General features: G+C 39.4%; 1 protein-coding gene across 7 annotated transcripts in view; it reads right to left on the bottom strand.

Annotated features, from left to right (window-relative positions):
- Positions 1-12327: 12327 nt before the first annotated feature.
- Positions 12328-18312, bottom strand: part of TBC1D12 (TBC1 domain family member 12) — a 104873-nt gene continuing 98888 nt past the window's right edge. For 4 of the 7 annotated variants that reach the window (XM_034662972.1, XM_019796267.2, XM_019796268.2 and 1 more), the window contains 3 exons: positions 18101-18210; positions 15357-15615; positions 12330-14271 (listed from right to left, as the gene is read on the bottom strand). In XM_034662972.1, the coding sequence (XP_034518863.1) occupies positions 14203-14271; positions 15357-15615; positions 18101-18210 (438 nt within the window). In that variant the 3' untranslated portion in view covers positions 12330-14202. Of the gene's footprint in view, positions 14272-15356; positions 15616-18100; positions 18211-18312 lie in introns of all 7 variants that reach the window. The other 3 variants (XM_034662971.1, XM_034662970.1, XM_034662969.1) reach the window with 3 other exon arrangements.

Here is an 18312-nt window from a genome sequence, read left to right as displayed (position 1 = left end):
AACTATCCCCCATCTGCACACGTCTCATTTGGTGGGAGATAAACACAAGCCAAAAGGTCAAAGGAGAAGGGGCTACAGGAAGTATGTTTGGCCCAATGTATAACCCCTCAGGTAATTGTTTGGCACTCTTTTGTATCTGTGTTTTGTTTTTTTTTAGATTGTGGGACATTTGCCTATTAATATTAATTAATAATGTCAGCCAGGGACAAAAGCAGGTTTAAAAATTGAGTGGAGGAGGGGGTGCCTGGGTGGCACAGTTGTTGAGTGTCTGCCTTCGGCTCAGGGCGTGATACCAGCGATCTGGGATCGAGCCCCACGTCAGGCTCCTCCACTGGGAGCCTGCTTCTTCCTCTCCCACTCCCCCTGCTTGTGTTCCCTCTCTCGCTGGCTGTTTCTGTCAAATAAATAAATAAAATCTTAAAAAAAAAAAATTGAGTGGAGGAGCACCTGGGCGGCTCAGTTGTTGGGCGTCTGCCTTCAGCTCAGGTCATGATCCCAGGGTCCTGGGATCGAGCCCCATGTCAGGCTCCCTGCTCCGTGGGGAGCCTGTTTTTTCCTCTCCCACTCCCCCTGCTTGTGTTCCCTCTCTCACTGTCTCTCTATCAAATAAACTGACCAGAAGAAGAGGCAGAGTGATATTTTGTTAGTTAGGTAAAATCTTTAAAAAATAAAAAAATAATAATAAAAAAATAAATACTGAGTGGAGAAAGGATGGAGGGAGGGTTCATTTGGAGTGGCATATTTATTAGCTCTATCAGCTAATGAATGTTCCTAATGACATGATATTAGTCTCCTTAGTGCGGGCTGAATAGTGAACAATGGTAATTTTAGAAGAGAGGTGAATAGCGTAATTGAGCAACAATTATATGCCCACTAGCAATAGGAATATGTTAAAAGTTAAGAATCCATGGGACTTCCAAATTGTGCCAATAGCACGGCAGACACCAAAAGTCTATCTGGAGTCTGTGTAAATAATGGCAGTTTTCCCTTTTGCCAATGTGCAAGCTCTAGTAACAGCTGTGAGTTTGGCAGATTGGACTGATTTTACAGCGGGCAAAAATGCTTCAAGTACTTCATGTGAGGAAAATATAACATAACCAGTTATTATGTTTCCCTGGAAATTTCTTGTATAGGTTCTATCACAAAACAGAAGTACATCTAGGTTGTCCAAAGGGGTATCTAAGAGGTCCTCTTGTCGCTCTGAGATCATTTCTACAGTTGCAATGCAATGACGTGGAATGGAGTGGGGCTCTCCATCATCAGGGAGGGGTAGTAAAATACCTCAGCTGTTACAATGAGGCCACTTGGCTGGCTCAGTTGGTAGAGCATGAGACTCTTGATCTTGGGGTCTTGAGTTCAAGCCCCATGTTGGGCATAGAGCCTCCTTAAAAAAAAACTTGTTGGGCAGCTGGCTGGCTCAGTCAGTAAAGCACGTGACTCTTGATCTCAGGGTTGTGAGTCTGAACCCCACATTAGGGGTAGAGATTACATTAAAATTTTTTCTTACAAAAATAAAATCTTTAAAAATGTTACAATGACATAAGATAATAAAAGGGTTGGCCAAAGAAGCCTGTTCATAAGCGGTTGTCACATGTAGAAAGATGCTAGGTCTTATGAACTTCTAAGAGGGCAGACACAGAATGGCAAACAGAGGTGAATGAGGGAGCCTAATGTTAAGCCTACTGGGCTTGTCAGTCAAGGTGGCAGCTGCGGCTGTTGCAATACAAACATGGGGGTATACACAATGCCACAAGATCTAACTGGCATGAGAAATATGTCATAGGACGTATCTGGGAGGCAAAAGATTGTTCTAGAATACCTGCAGCAATCTTGTTATTTTGATGGCAGTACAGATTAAAAGGTTTGTCAAAATTAGGTAAACTAAGAGCTAGGGGTATGGACAATGTTAATTTTAAGGCTTTAAAGAAGGTTAGTGCCTCTGAAGGCCAGGAGTGGACAAAATTGACTCAAAGCATTTTGGGGTGATTTTTAAAAAGTTTAAGTAATCACTACATCCAACATGGGGCTTGAACTCATGACCCGGAAATCAAGAATCAGATGCTCCTCTGACTGGGCCAGCCAGGTGCTCCTTGGGGTGGGGTTTTGAGTGCTCTCTCTCATGTCTTCAGTAGGTCATAGTTGTTTGCACCCACTGAAGTCTAGGTCCGGAGGCTCTACGGCCTTGTTTAGCTAGTGCATTTAGGAGAATGAGGAAGTCTGCAAGAGCTCCCTGCCTAGTTTGATGACAAAGAAAAAGGTCATCAATATACTGAACAAGAGTGGAAACTTGAGGGAAGGCTACAGAATCCAAGTCAGCTTTAAGGACCTGGGAAATCAGTGAAGGGGATGCACAATATCCCTGAGGTATGGAAGCCCACGTTAACTGTCTCCCTCTAACAGTAAAAGCAAAGAGAAATTGTGAGTCAGTATGCAAAGGGATTGAAAGGAAAGCTGAGCAGAGGCCAATTACTATATATCAGGCTGCATCAGCAGGAACTGAGGTTAAGAATAGTAGCTGGATTAGGGACTACAGGGTTGTGAAGAATTATAAAAGATTTTACAGCTTTTAGGTGTGTACAGATCGATGTTTGGTTCTTATCTGAGTCAAATTTACCTTCTTTCTTTACTGACGAGATTGGAGTGTTACAGGGTGAGGAAGTAAAGACAAGTATACCCTGCGGCAGGAGATCTATTTTAGGTCCAATTCCTCACTGAGTCTCTGGGAAGAGGATATTGGGCTTGTACATATGTACATACGTATGTATATATTTACTCACTCAAACTCACAACCCCAAGATCGCAAGTCGCATGCTCCACTGACTGAGCCAGCCGGGCACCCCAACTGGGACATATTTTAGACACTCATCCTCTTCAGAGGAACTTAAACTGAGATGAGTTTCCAATAAGCAAAGAAGGAAATTTGGGGTTTGGTTTGAGGATAGGGAAATAAAAATGCCTTTCTTACTATATTTTATAGTGGCATTAAATTTACATAAGAAACCTCCACCTGAAAGCTATGTTGGTGAGGAGTTGGGAGACCAGAAAAGCATGATTGGGGGCATCTGGGTGGCTCAGTCAGTTAAGCATCTGCCTTCTGCTCAGGTCATGATCTCAGGGTCCTGGCATCAAGCCCCACACTGGGTTCCCTGCTCAGCGGGGAGTCTGCTTCTCCCTTTCCCTCTGCCACTGCCCACCCCCCCACCAAATCGTTAATGCTCTCTCTGCCTCTCTCTCACTCTCAAATAAAATCTTAAAAACAAAAACAAAAACACATGATGGCTGTGAAGAGTGCCTAAAGATATTGGGGTAAGCTGGGATAGAGGCAGTGAAATAGGTTGCTCAGGGACTCCTACAGCCTGAATAGACTCAGAGGTGACAGGTATGGATAAATTCTCTGAGCAGATTGTGGAGAAAGGTACACCACTGTCAATTAAGAAATCCAATTCCCTTGGGGCGCATGAGTGGCTCAGTTGGTTAAGCGTCTGCCTTTGGCTCAGGTCATGATCCCAGAGTCCTGGGATTGAGTTCCACACGGGGCTCCCTGCTCAGTGGGGACTCTGCTTCCCCCTCTCCCTCTGCCCCTCTCCTCTGCTTATGCTATCTCTCAAAATAAATAAATAAAATCTTAAAAAAAAATCCAATTCCCAATCCTCTATTTTAGGTTGAATGGAAGACTCTGGGGTGTAAGAATCAGCTGACTTGTCATTTGAGAGGGAACTGTCCCACAGGAGGAGAAAAACCTTCTGGGGGTGATAGGGTCTAGGGAGATTGTTTCTGCTCCTTAAATTTTCCTTTCTCTTACATGCAGGACAATTTTTCTTCCAGAATTTCTCCTTGATTTTTCTACAGTATCTGCAACTGTATGAAGGCAAATGGGGAGGGCTCCAAGTAGATTTTGAGTTACTCTCAGAGTCATGCTTTTGCTTTTTTGAAGATTCAAGTTGCAAAGCAATAATTGTTGCTTTTACATTTCCTCTTGTACCCTTTTCCTTTTTAATTTTTTTTTTAAGTTAGCTCTACAGCCTAAGGTGGGGCTCGAACTCACAACCCCGAAATCAAGAGTCACATGGTCTACCAACCGAGCCAGCCAGGCACCCCTTCTCTTATATTCCGGTAAGTTATTTTCAAAGAATTGTGTAGCTGCCGCCCTTATCACCCTCAGCGATTGGCAGGACCGCCGTGCTTTTTTTATACTAGGGAGAAAATTTCCCACTAAAGCAGAAATTAAAAGATTTCCATGTTCTGGGGCTTCTGGGTTCAAGGCAGTATGCTTTTGGAAAGTCTGTAGAAAGCGTTCAAGAAAGGTCTTTGCTCTCCTTCCTGAGTGCAAAATTCAACCTCAGATCAGTTCACTTTGTGGGGAGGAGGTAGTCTCCAGTATTGCTCCTATCAAGCCTTGAATACGAGCCTCCAGCTGAGCCATTTCCTGGTCATTTATAAGAGGGGCTGGAAGAAATTCCGGCCATCTGTTTCCTCTGCGTGTGGGGTTTTCCCCAGGGGGCTGTCTGGCTTGTCTGATAACTACAGTACAATCAGAGACTGGTTACAGAGACCTGGAAAGTAGGAGGAGCTATAAGGAACAGCAAAGAGAGCCCTACCACCCTTCTCAGGTGCTTGTGCTAAGTTCACTTCCTAGCTTTTAGTATTTATGTGAGTAACCTGCATATCCTGGGCCTGGAGATCAGGCCAGAGTGCTCTTTGTAAACCTTGCAAATAAAGGAAAGTGAAAACAGGCAGCTGGGTATTTAAGGGATTTTCTGGAGAAACTGGAGAAGTTTTAGGATCTAAGAGAATTGGCTGAGGAGAGGGAGTAGGGCTTTGAGAGGAGGGGCTTGGACCCAGGCCCCAGAGATCCAAAAGATCTGAAGGGTAAAGGACAGAAAGTTGGACATAAAAGTGTTTATAAGAGAAAAGAGAAGGGAGGAGTTAAATAAGACGTGGTTTTTAATTTTTAAGTTCGATTTCTGTTTTTCCTCTTACTAAGGGAATCCCCAAGGCTAGCTATTATACTTCTTTGTGTCTTCTTTTCAATTTGGTCTTCCCATAGGTACCAGTTAAGACAATTGTTTGGATGAGAACTTTCTAAAAACTTTTCAAATGTAAAAGTTTTTGTAGTTCAAGAAATCCATCACCTGGCCATTGATGAGTAAGACCTACAATGGTATATTTATTCTAAAAGCAACTCAATTCAATAAGCCTTTTTGTGGAAAGACCCAGAGGCAACTTTTGGGATCAGAATTAATTTTTACCATGAACACAACAGGCATCCCTGGAGTGGGTGAAGATGTGGCCCCCATGATCCAAAAAGTTCACTCCAAAGATAGTCTAGGAAAGTGAAGCCCCTCATCAAAGGGTACAGGCATTAAGAATTGTGCAGTGAAAAGAATGTCTTGGTTGCCTCCAGTCATAGACCCACTAATCTGTGACACGGGGCAGGCACTACTGGAATGGGATTTTTTCTAGCACCAACAAAACAATGAGGATTGAGATGACAAAAGCCCCTTATGATAAGCTCCCCTAAAACTGGCACAGTCAGATAGAGAATGCTGCTTGTGACTCTGTGACTGGGGATTGCAGTCAATTCAACTGGCCACCCAGATACACACTGGTACATGCACCTTCCAGTTGTCTGAGACCAGAGACTATATTCTTACTAGTCACAAAGACAAGCTTTCAAGACACAGAACAAGACAAAAGGAAAACTTCCATCTGGTTTTTCTCATATGGTTTTTAGCAGCTTTAGCTAAATCCTTGGGTCTCTTGGAGCCAAACTAATACCTAAGGAGGATGTGCTGCTGGGATGGGGATCGTATGGTGTGTACCTTGTTGCATGGATATTTTCTTGAGGTTGGCAGTTGACCTGGTGTCAATGCAACCTGTTCAGTGACCAGCTTATCCTCCTAACACATGTGTCTCTGAGTTAGGTGGTGAGCACTCTAACAGCTCTTAAGTGCTCAACCCATGCCCACCAATTTTGCAGCTTTGGCTTCAAAGATGTCCCTTAGCAAGAGCCTTTACCTCATGTGCCCACAGACCACAAATAAAGTTTGACTACACAGACGCTGGTCTGGTGAGGACTGTGAACTCGCAAGTCTGTAAGGCTGGCTTGAACACCTGACTTATAAGGCCTATGCCAGAGACAGATGGAGACAAAGAAAAACAGTGACCATCTCTGGGAGGAAAAGGATCAATAAAAATCAAGAGTACTCATAATAAATCTTTACCAGAGTTGCTATACCCAAGGAACTAGTTCCACAAATACCCCCTCCTGCTAATCTAAATTTAGAAAAGGAAAAGAAAGGACTCTTGCTTCCACCAGACCCTGCAGGCAAAGACCTGGGAGACTGATGTGGTAAGAATTCTTACCTTCTGCCAGCTTTTTTTCAGAGGTCCCAGGATCTCTCAGCTGTAGCAGCCTCAGCGTGAGCACTGTCCAGCCAGTGAAGTTTTTCCCTTTGTGGTAGCCAACTGTAGGGGAAGAGAAACCTTTCCTCTACCTCTTTAAGTTCTTTTATCTGGTCTATTAATAAAACTGACATATGACAGATTAACAAAAGAAAAACAAATTTAATTACTTACATACATACAGGAGCCCCACAATGAAAACAAGAGGTTCCCCAACAGTCAGGCAAGTGAGGCTTGAGTGCCACTTGAGTTACAAAGAAGGGGACAGGGTCTGGGACTTCAGTGGGAAGGAAGACAATGCACATGAAAATGTGAAGAACACAGTTTGGTAAACAAATGTTCGCCAGGCCATGCACAGGGAAGCAGACACAGAGAGAACTTTGAACAAACAGGCCCTACCCAGCTTACCAGCTTACCATATCTAGTCCATATTCTTTGTAACTATCTTTAGTGATATTTCTTTTCCTGGACCAGCCCCTCTATACTTTCAGGCAGTTGAGGGGGAACCTAAAAAACTCTTCTTTAGTCTTTTGGACCTTAAATGTCTTCAGCTCAAAATAAACAGCATGCAAAGTTGGCACATTCTGGGGAGACTTGTTTTGAACCCCTCACTGAAGTCCAAGCAGAAGCTATTGCTAGTGCAAAGAGACTAAGGCAAGAATAAGCTTGGGCATGTTTGAGTATTAGAAGGTGGCCAATATGACTGAACCAGAGTTGGCAGGGGAGGGTGGGACACAAAAGTCGGGGCAAACTGTCCAGATGAGGCGCTGATATTTACTTCTATGATGTTACCGTCATTATTTTTCCCACCCACATAAAATGTCTTCCTCTCCTAGAAATCCTTTTTATATTAATGGTTTTGCTCATCCACCCAATCGTAGAGTGGGGGGAAAAAACCCCAAAATCAAAAAACAAAACCATGTTCCCGCTTGCTTACACTAGGTGGCCCCACTTCCTGCCTACCTCCCAAAGTAAGTAATAGCTAGAGTCAGAATTCCCCTTCCAGATTCCCAACACCAAATTTACAAACCTGCCTTCACCGGAACACCTTTTCCACTTTCCCTTATGTCATGCTCTGCATCCATTTCCCTGCAGCCTGTTCTTAGATTACATATTATCCCATTCTCTATTTTTTTTTTTTTTAAAGATTTTATTTATTTATTCAACAGAGATAGAGACAGCCAGCGAGAGGGAACACAAGCAGGGGGAGTGGGAGAGGAAGAAGCAGGCTCACAGCAGAGGAGCCTGATGTGGGGCTGGATCCCATAACACCGGGATCACGCCCTGAGCCGAAGGCAGACGCTTAACCGCTGTGCCACCCAGGCGCCCCCCATTCTCTATTTCTTAAACCTCTACTGAATATCTTCCATTAATATTTAAATACTTAATTCACTCCCATCTTAAAAAAAGGAAAAAGGCAACCTCCTTTTTTCCCACCAGCTATTGACTATCTGCTTTCTCTTTCCCTTTACAGCTAACTTCAGAATTATTTACACTAGCAATCTTATTTCCTTGTCTCCCACTGATTCCTCAACCATTTGTCTGGCTGCTATACTCAACACACACCAAACTACCTAGAGAAATCAATGATCTACACACTGCTAAATTTAACGGGCATGTCTCAGTCCTCGTCTCAACCTCACTGTCACCTTACACTAGCAATCACTCCTTTATGGAAACATGCTTGTCTCCTGTTTTTTCTGACCCCAACACTCTGCTGATATTCCTATTTCTGACATCTATTAGTTCACTCTCTTCTACCCAACCTTTAAATGCTGAACCTTCTTTCTGAATGAACCAGAAATATTATGAGTTGGGTTTCTAGCTACATGCATAATGTAACACAATTATATATATTTATATATATATATTATTTATTTATTTATTTATTTATTTATTTATTTATTTGACAGAGAGAGAGAGGCAGCAAGAGAGGAAACATAAGCAGGGGGAGTGGGAGAGGGAGAAGCAGGCTTCCCGCTGAGCAGGGAGCCCGATGCAGGGCTCAATCCCAGAACGCTGGGATCATGACCTGAGCCGAAAGCAGACGCTTAACAACTGAGCCATCCAGGTGCCCCGTGTAACAGATATATTTTAAATGAAAGGTAGGTTCACTGAGGAATGGCCTAAAATAAAAACAATCCATTCATCCATATCTACCATGACTACTGCCAAGCACTACTTTGGATACTACCAATTCAGTGGTAAACAAAGACAATGTTTCTGACCTGAGTTTACACTGTAGTGGAAATAACAAACATACAAAACAATGTCTAGTAGTGATAAGTGACAGACACTAGAAAGAAATACGAAGCAGAGTAAGGTCATGAGAATGATAGAGGATGGATATTTACAGAAGGTCCAACTCTGAGGAAATGACATGAAGCACGGACCTGAATAAAAAGAACATAAGCCATACAAAGACCTAGGTAAAGATCATTTCGGAGGGAACAGCAAGAGTAAAAGCCCTTAGATATTAAGCAGATAGGTTCTTGGCAGATTGAGAAATGGCAAGAGATCCAGAGGTCTGCAGTACAGTTGATGAGGTTGAGTGGTGGCTGAAATTGTAGAGACAGGCAGAGACCAGAACAGATAGGACCTTGTAGAGCATTGTAAGAGTTTGGATTGTTATTATTAGGAATGCCACTAGAGGGTCTTGAGCAAGGAAATGATAGGATTTTATTTGCATTTTTAAAATTTATTTGACAGAGAGAGCACAAGCAGGGGGAGAGGCAGAAACAGGCTCCCAAACTGAGCAAGGAGCCTGATATGGGGCTCAATCCCAGGACCCTGGGATCATGACCTGAGCTGAAGGCAAACACTTAATGAAGTCAGATGCTTAACTGACTGAGCCATCCAGGGACCCCCTTGATTTGCATTTTTAAAAGAGTAAAACAGGGTGTCTGGGTAGCTCAGTTGGTTAAGTGTCTGCCTTCAGCTCAGGTCACGATCCCAGGGTCCTTGGATAAAGTCCCAAATAGAATCGGGCTCCCTGCTCGGTGCGGAGCCTGTTTCTCCCTCTCCCTTTACCCCTCCCCACTGCTCCCACTTGCTCTTTTTCATATAAAATAAAAGAAAAACATGTAGTCTAATTAAAAGTTTGATGGGATAATATGTAATCTAAGAATATTTTCAAGGGCTCACATAAATGGCCTTAAAAATCAAATCAGAAGAAGTATTAAAGTAATGAGAAATCCCCTTTCTACACTAAAATTTATTTAAAATCACTTGGTTTACTTTAAGAAATGAAGAAACCCTATCATTCAAACACTTTCCAATTTATCTTCTCACTTTCAAAGTCCAAACACAGGCACTCCACATATAATCTATAAGGTTTTAATCAAGTCAATACTTACCTTTCAAAGTTTCTTAATAATACAGATACTAAAATTAAAAACCTTGGGATTTATGTAATAATCAAAATAGATAATTTACTTACAATATTGATTATCAATATTGCCTAGAACAGGAAAAACTGAAGCTTCACTTTCTGCTTTTATAATACCATTATATACAGTATTCTGCCTGAAGATGAAAAATGAGAACATATATACAATATTGCCAATTTTATATCTGTATTAGTTTACATTTACATTTTTATTATAAAAGTGATTTTCCAAATACAACACAATAGTACAAAAGTCATTTTAAATAAAAATCATGAAGGTACTGTTTACACAAATGTTCAACAAATAAAACACTTTGTAATGAAATTTTTTTAAAAGTCAAAACTTCTTTCTGGTATTTATTAGAAAATAAACCCAACCCATAGAATGAAATGAAAACAGTAAACCCTTATTAATTGGAATTGAGGGAAGATAAATATGAATGGTAGAATGTGTGGAAAGAAATGCAATTTTGCTAACTTCCTAAGCTTTGCAATTTTATTTAGCCTATCAAAATATTAAGAGGCAGTGTTTAGCAGGGCTTAGCAAACATTCCTTTCATTTAAAGTACCAAGTAATTCACTTCTACTGCAATTACACTGTTAGTAAACAAACAATATTTTTAAAGGGTCAGATTTTCTTCTCTCTCTGAAGTCATTAGTTTCCCTGAAATCTTCTATTTTAATTTTTGTTTTTACATGTTGTGAAGCAGTGCAGTTCTAATTAATGAAGTTTTACTATATTTGGGAATTCATATTTTAGACACTGCTTTGACATCAAAATAGTATGAATTTGATAGAAAAATCACTTTTCCCCAGCGGTAAGACTTTGTTTTCTGACACTGTATATGTCAACTAGTCATGGCAAATTAAAAGCTGATTTCCCAATACGACTTGTACCATGTTTTTTGCCTCTTTTACACCCATCTCTGCTCTCTGAATATGCTCATGGAATACAAAATAGTTTTAACCACTCAAAAATAAGAAAAATCAAAATAAACCACATGGCATTATGAATATAAATTATTCCATGATTATATGCTTTAGTATTATACCGTCCAACAGTATAGACTATAAAACGCTGACTGCTCTAGATAAAAACAGCATCAATTCCTAAGCTACAATGAAGGCTGTTACCCTGAAGTCAGAGGCTTGAAAATCTCAATGCCCTTTTGCAAATGCTACCTAGTTTTTGTAAAATCAAACAAATACACCCAAACCAATAACATCATATGAAGATCATCACTACAATAGAAATCAGCAAAAATTATGAAATACACTTTAACCAAAAAAACCCGTCATATACTGGCCATGTTGAATAACCCTATACTGCCTGTATAGGAGGTTCAAAGGAAGATACAGGATAATATCGAGCTGCCAGCACTATAAGTCTCAAGAGGCTGAAGGATTAGAAAATCCCTTGGATAAAAAGCTTCTGCACAGCCAAGGAAACAGTCAAAAAAACTAAGAGACAGCCCACGGAATGGGAGAATATATTTGCAAAGGACACTACAGATAAAGGACTGGTATCCAAGATCTACAAAGAACTTCTCAAACTCAATACACGAGAAACAAATAAACAAATCATAAAATGGGCAGAAGATATGAACAGACACTTTTCCAATGAAGACATACAAATGGCTAACAGACACATNAATAAATGTTCAAAATCATTAGCCATCAGGGAAATTCAAATCAAAACCACACTGAGATACCACCTTACGCCAGTTAGAATGGCAAAGATAGACAAGGCAAGAAACAACAATTGTTGGAGAGGATGTGGAGAAAGGGGATCCCTCCTACATTGTTGGTGGGAATGCAAGTTGGTACAGCCACTCTGGAAAACAGTGTGGAGGTCCCTTAAAAAGTTAAAAATTGAACTACCCTATGACCCAGCCATTGCACTACTGGGTGTTTACCCCAAAGATACAGACGTAGTAAAGAGAAGGGCCATATGCACCCCAATGTTCATAGCTGCATTGTCCACAATAGCCAAATCATGGAAGGAGCCGAGATGCCCTTCAACAGATGACTGGATTAAGAAGCTGTGGTCCATATATACAATGGAATATTACTCAGCTATCAGAAAGAACGAATTCTCAACATTTGCTGCAACATGGACGGCACTGGAGGAGATAATGCTAAGTGAAATAAGTCAAGCAGAGAAAGACAATTATCATATGATTTCTCTCATCTATGGAACATAAGAACTAGGATGATCGGTAGGGGAAGAAAGGGATAAAGAAAAGGGGGGTAATCAGAAGGGGGAATGAAACATGAGAGACTATGGACTATGAGAAACAAACTGAAGACTTCAGAGGGGAGGGGGTGGGGGAATGGGATAGACTGGTGATGGGTAGTAAGGAGGGCACGTATTGCATGGTGCACTGGGTGTTATACGCAACTAATGAAGCATCAAACTTTACATCGGAATCCGGGGATGTACTGTATGGTGATTAACATAATATAATAAAAAAAAATCAAAAAAAAAAGAAAATCCCTTGGAAGAGAAATTTGGCAAAAAAAAAAAAAAATCCTTTTTTTCCCCTCCAAGTGTGGTTAAATAAACCAGTTATCCCCAAAGTAATGAAGACTCATTTCAAGTAATTACTCTGCTTACAAGTTTTATTTACACAGTGATTATTAATAGTGGTTTTTAGTGAATTCCCATATTTACATTTTATATACACATTTATACTTGAAAGGTAAAGAAACTGTACAATAACAAAAACGAGAAAAAAGATATACAGTAATTTAGCTCAAAGTCAGGAAACAAATACGCACAAGAAAGATTAAATTTAGGCAGGTAGTATAATTTCAATGAGATTACTGCCAGGGGTTACGTTCCCTCTTATCAGGGCCACCAATATCCAGGAAGTAGTTACCAGAGTTAAAATGTCATTGTTCTAAAACCTATCAAGACCCTGGGTACTCCCTCAATATTTATTACAATACCAGTTTCCACTAAGTAAGCTCCTAAGATAGGAGTTAACTTCTGAGGGTTCCACTAGTGGTCCCTAGGCTAGAATGACCCATGGGGTAAAAATATACGGACGCCATCTGGTCCCATACTCCTAAAGAGGCAGTCACTGAACTAACAAGGTTCTCAGGCTTGTTAGTTTGAAGACTATATACCACTAACAGAAATAGTATGCTCAAGTGTTGTTTTAAACCAAACTGCAAACATAAAACACACTGTACATCTAATTATTAACCAAAGAGCAAGTTATACAGACATCACTTATAATACTCAAGTGATGTATTTTAGGTTAAAGGATTAAACATATTATAATAAATTTCATATTGATTTACCAATAATTAATAATTTATTTATCCACTATACCATGAAAGTTAGACTCATTAGAAAAAAGTTAATTTTATCTTTTTTTTTACTCTCATTTCCATTGATTAGAAAATTATGCACAGTGTTTTACAAGTCATAGACTTGGCTACATATTAAGGTTTCAAATTTAAAACTGGAATTAAATTTTGTTTCTACAGACAGTGAAGGAATTTTAACTAAAAAGTTTAAAGTCTTGCCAAGTAGCATGCTATTTCAGAACTCTCAGAATTCATATGTTTTACTTTTACCAGTGAAAAATCTTGTTTATATTTATGGACTTACTTCCAAAATCAAGTCTTCAGTCCACTAAAGTGCAAAGAACTTTCCTCCTACCAGTTAGCTTCCTTAAATTACTAGATGAATAACTCCTCAGACTAGAAAAAGAAAGGCTAAAATTCTTTGACTGATAGGAATTCCTTAAGAGACAATTTTCCTTCAGAAACAAACAGACATGATACTGTGGAAAAACACCTAAAACAAATGTGAAACAAGCTCCCACCAGTATTTCCAGTTGCCAGAAAACCCAAATTTGCCCCAACCTGTGAATGAAGGTAACAACTTCAGTGACTTAAATAATTTACAATCAAAGTCGCTGTCTCTTGGTCTCTAATATCTTCAAAAGGTTGGAACCGGAGATAGTATTTGTATTAAGGTGTTTATTTCAAATAGTATTTTGGAATTTAAAGTAGTACTTAACAATCCTGCTCTGACCTCCAAAGTGCTTTTATGGTAATTGTTAAAAAAGAAAAGATGTAAAAATTTGAATAATCTCCAAAGCTGTTAAAAAAGTTTATTGCATTAAACTTTTCACTCCAAATTATGGAGTATGAACTAGCCATTTAAACTCTCCCTTTGTAAAATGGCTCTCCCTACAAAATACTTTTTTATTAATACTGTCAATCGTTTACTCATTTCATTTACTTCAGTCAAGGAATTCAAAATCAGCAGTTTCCCCTGTCTTGATTCTTTTAGATTTCTCCACCATTTTCTTCCATGCTTTTTACATAGGAAACGAAAAACTTTTATCAAAACATTATTTATGTTTCAATTAGTCTGTTAATTTTGAAGATTAGCTTTTCAGAGCAGGACTATTATTCTTGTCTCCTTCTTTAATATCCTTCATTACAGATGCAAAGACCTGGAAATTATATAAAGGAAAGATTAATCCTCAAAATTAACTACCACACAGATTAAAGAGATGTAAGTATCTATAGTTTATTAATACGAAAAAGCTTTATATTTAACTCTGTCCCCTGCAAGACTGCTATTCTCAAATCCTCTTGTTCGTTCCAACCCAATTTTATGGTATATAATTAGATTCCAGTTTCATCATTTGCCAAATATTCTGAAATTACTATTTGGTAATAGAACATTTTCTGGACCCATATTCTTATATTTCATTTTCATAAGCAATAAAACTGTGAGCGTATGATACCCATCTACCATTCAAGGAGAAAATGATAATGCCTTTATGGCACTTAACTTAGACTGCCAATGTTTGCTTCCCTAACAGGACTAAGCATCTAAAAAGCCAGGATCGGGGCGCCTAGGTGGCACAGCAGTTAAGCGTCTGCCTTCGGCTCAGGGCGTGATCCCGGCGTTCTGGGATCGAGCCCCACATCAGGCTCCTCTGCTGGAAGCCTGCTTCTTCCTCTCCCACTCCCCCTGCTTGTGTTCCCTCTCTCGCTGGCTGTCTCTCTCTCTGTCAAATAAATAAATAAAATCTTTAAAAAAATTAAAAAATAAAAAGCCAGGATCATACATTATATTCTACTGCAAATCCTTAGCACAAGGTAGGTGGTTTTTTGTTTTTTAAGTAGGCTCCACACCCAGCGTGGACTCCAACGCAGGGCCTGAACTCATGACCCTGAGATCAAGACCTGGGCTGAGACCAAGAGGTGGACGTCTAACCAACTGAGCCACCTAGTAGATGTCTGATACAATTGTTGTCTATTTGAAATACCAAAGTAAAAAAAAAAAAAAACAAAAACAAAAAAAACCCCCAAAGTTACTGGGGTTTTACCTAAAAATAAACAAACCACAGGTTTGGATAGGTGAAAGAGGAGCAATCTGCCTAAAACTCTTACCTTTCAAAGTCAAAAATTATTTTTTCTGTTTTTTAATTAAGCACTAACATTTGAGAAATAAATAACTTATTTATAAAAAGTCAACTGATTGTTTTAACACATCCATTAGAAGAAGTAGGAAAAGGTCACTCAGTACCTGAGTCCATTTTTTGGTGCTATTCTGCATCTGAATGGCTGCAATACAGCTGAACAGCTTTTCTGATGTAATATCTTCTGGCAATTTAGTTAGAAACTGTGCTATATGAATAAAGTCCATTTGTAGGAGAATATCTTCATATAATCGGAGGATTCCTAAGCCAGTCCTAAATAAAAATTCCTCCCCATCTCTGCAAAATACATCCCAGACTCGACAGGCCAGATCAAGTGGTAGTGATTTGCTATATAGTGTGAAGATCCTAAAATTGGGGAGAAAATAGTCATTGAAATTTTTCATTCATTTATTCATTCACTCATTAATCATCTCTATATAAAAAGAACAGTGCTTAATTAGGGATAAAAAGATAAATAAGATATGACTCCTTCCTTCAAAGAACTTGAACAGTGGGAAAGTAAGTAAAAGTAATTTACAACCTTCCACATAGACATGGCCTAATACAAATTAGAATGGCATAAACACCTAGTGGTTAAGGGGATGGGCTCTGAAACCAGAATGCCTGAGTTTGACATTTGTAGTGTTACCTTAAGCAAAATATCCACCCTTGCTGGGCCTCAGTTTCCTCATTAGTAAACATAGAATAATATTACCTACCTCTCAGGATTGTTTTGAAAATTAAAGGAATAAATGTAAAGTATTCAGAACAGTGCCCGGCATATAAGAAAGGCTCAACAAAAGTTACTTATTATTGTATGAGGAATACAAGTATCATCTTTTAGTAACCTAAATAGAAAATTGTAATCTGACTTCTCTCTTTTCTCCTACCACAAACATCTTCTGGTTTTTTTTCCCTTTACCAAACTTTACTTACTATTTCTTTTGGAGCATGTATAGCTCCAACAGAATCACCAAAATGATTTTCCCATCCTTTCTGACAATGTCTGATCATGTAATTTTTTATCCAGTGGTGCTTCAGAGCAGCATTCTGGTTGGGGAAACAGGGACAGTAGGTACTAGAGAACTTCTCTTGAAGCTGCCTTGGCAAAGCACACCATTTTTTTTTTTTTTTTAAGTAATCTCTACACCCAACGTGGGGCTCAAACTGACGATCCTGAGATCAAGAGCTGCACACTCCACCGACTGAGCCAGGTGCTCCCAAAGTACACATTTTTCTTTACAAAGACTGTGTTTATTTGAGGTAGTGCTGATGAAACTTGAGGAAGGGAACTGAAGGCTCTTTGCCCCCCTCCACCCTACCTCTAACCTTTAGCACTGCCACTTATTTATTCCTCTTTTTTCTTGCATGATAGATTCTGGGATTTGTATGTAGTAAGTTTAGCAGACGCAGTGAAATGAAAATCCATGTCTATTTCTTAAATTATATACACATATTTAATTGCATAACAAAAGCACACCCCTGGTAGTACAGAGAATAGTAATTCATTGCTCAAAATGAGAGAGGAGGGGCGCCTGGGTGGCACAGTCGTTAAGCGTCTGCCTTCAGCTCAGGGCGTGATCCCGGCGTTCTGGGATCGAGCCCCACATCAGGCTCCTCCACTAGGACCCTGCTTCTTCCTCTCCCACTCCCCCTGCTTGCGTTCCCTCTTTCGCTGGCTGTCTCTGTCAAATAAATAAATAAAATCTCAAAAAAAAAAAAATGAGAGAGGATACCAGCAGTGCCTAAGAAGTACACAGTACTCACTCTTAGTTACATTCTGCTCCCTATTACCAACAGTGATACTGGTTTGCCTCATGTTCACACTCCTCAAGACTGACAATTGAGTATCTTTCCCCCTTCTCTACAGATTTAGTATTTGACCTTGGTCCTCTGGGTCCCATAACATAAAACCTTTCTTCTCCCCATTATCTTGGGGCCTTCCCAAAGAAACGCTAATGTTCCTAGTGGAAATGGAAAAGAATACACTCAGGCAGCAGCTTTCTGCCCTCAGGTCCTGTCCCTGTGCTGTAATAAAACAACCTTTTTTGCACCAGGGGTAGGGGGTGAGGGGGGAGAATACACTGAAAAATAACAAAGTTTTTTTAAAAAGCTTAAATCAAAGAAGCCCCAAACAACTGGGAATATAGCATGTTTGATCAAGTCCATTAATTATTTTTCTATATTGAAACTTAGTGTCATTTACATGAAATCCACTGAATTTGATGACTGGGATTTAAAGTTTGAATGTTTCATATGTACTCTTAACCTATCTTAATTGCTCTATCCTTTTGGCAAAATTCACCACCCTGCCATTCTATAATCAATTGGCAATGGCTCACAAGAGTCCTCAGCAAGGAAGAGTTGTAATTGCAACGTTGGAAAAAGGCACTAGCACCTAAATAAGGCATCACTCCTCTGTCAAAAAGCAGGATAAAGCCTTGAAAAAAACAAAGCCCTCAGTAAAAACAAACAAACAAACCACTACCATAATTATCATAAATTCTTGTGTGTTAGGAATGATTAATTAATGGCTCTCTCCTTTGAGAGTGTAAGCAGGCACTGAAGGAGATAATCCATGTAAAACGCTTTCACTGCAACCCAAAATATAGATATTATTCTCATTTTATAGATAAGAAACTAAAACACAAACTGAGGGATTCTATTTCAGCCCAGAGTCCACGTTCTTAATCAAATGCTTCCCCACAAAAATATCAGAGTTTCTCTATTTATAAGGGAAGGAGTTTTTCTATGTATAATCCTGTGCGTGAGATTTACTCTAGCTCCTAAAATACACAAAAAGTTATACTTTATTTTCTTTTAATCTTATTTTATTTATGTTATGACTTACCAGTCTATCAAGTATATGTCTGGTGTAAGACTGTAAGATTTGAAATGAAGAAATAGTTTGGAGAGATTTTCTTCAAAAAATACTTCAAATGTGGCAAAATATTTCAACATCTAAAGACAGAAATGGCAATAAAGTTATTAAACAGTATACTTTATAAATAGAGAAATTAAATCCTTAATAAATTAAAAGAAAATTTTGCTTAACACTTCTTT

This window comes from Ailuropoda melanoleuca, chromosome 6 (assembly GCF_002007445.2).
Source record: "Ailuropoda melanoleuca isolate Jingjing chromosome 6, ASM200744v2, whole genome shotgun sequence".
NCBI classification, from domain to species: domain Eukaryota; kingdom Metazoa; phylum Chordata; class Mammalia; order Carnivora; family Ursidae; genus Ailuropoda; species Ailuropoda melanoleuca.
Note: the sequence above shows the minus strand (reverse complement) of the source record. Positions and strands in the feature narration are given on the sequence as shown.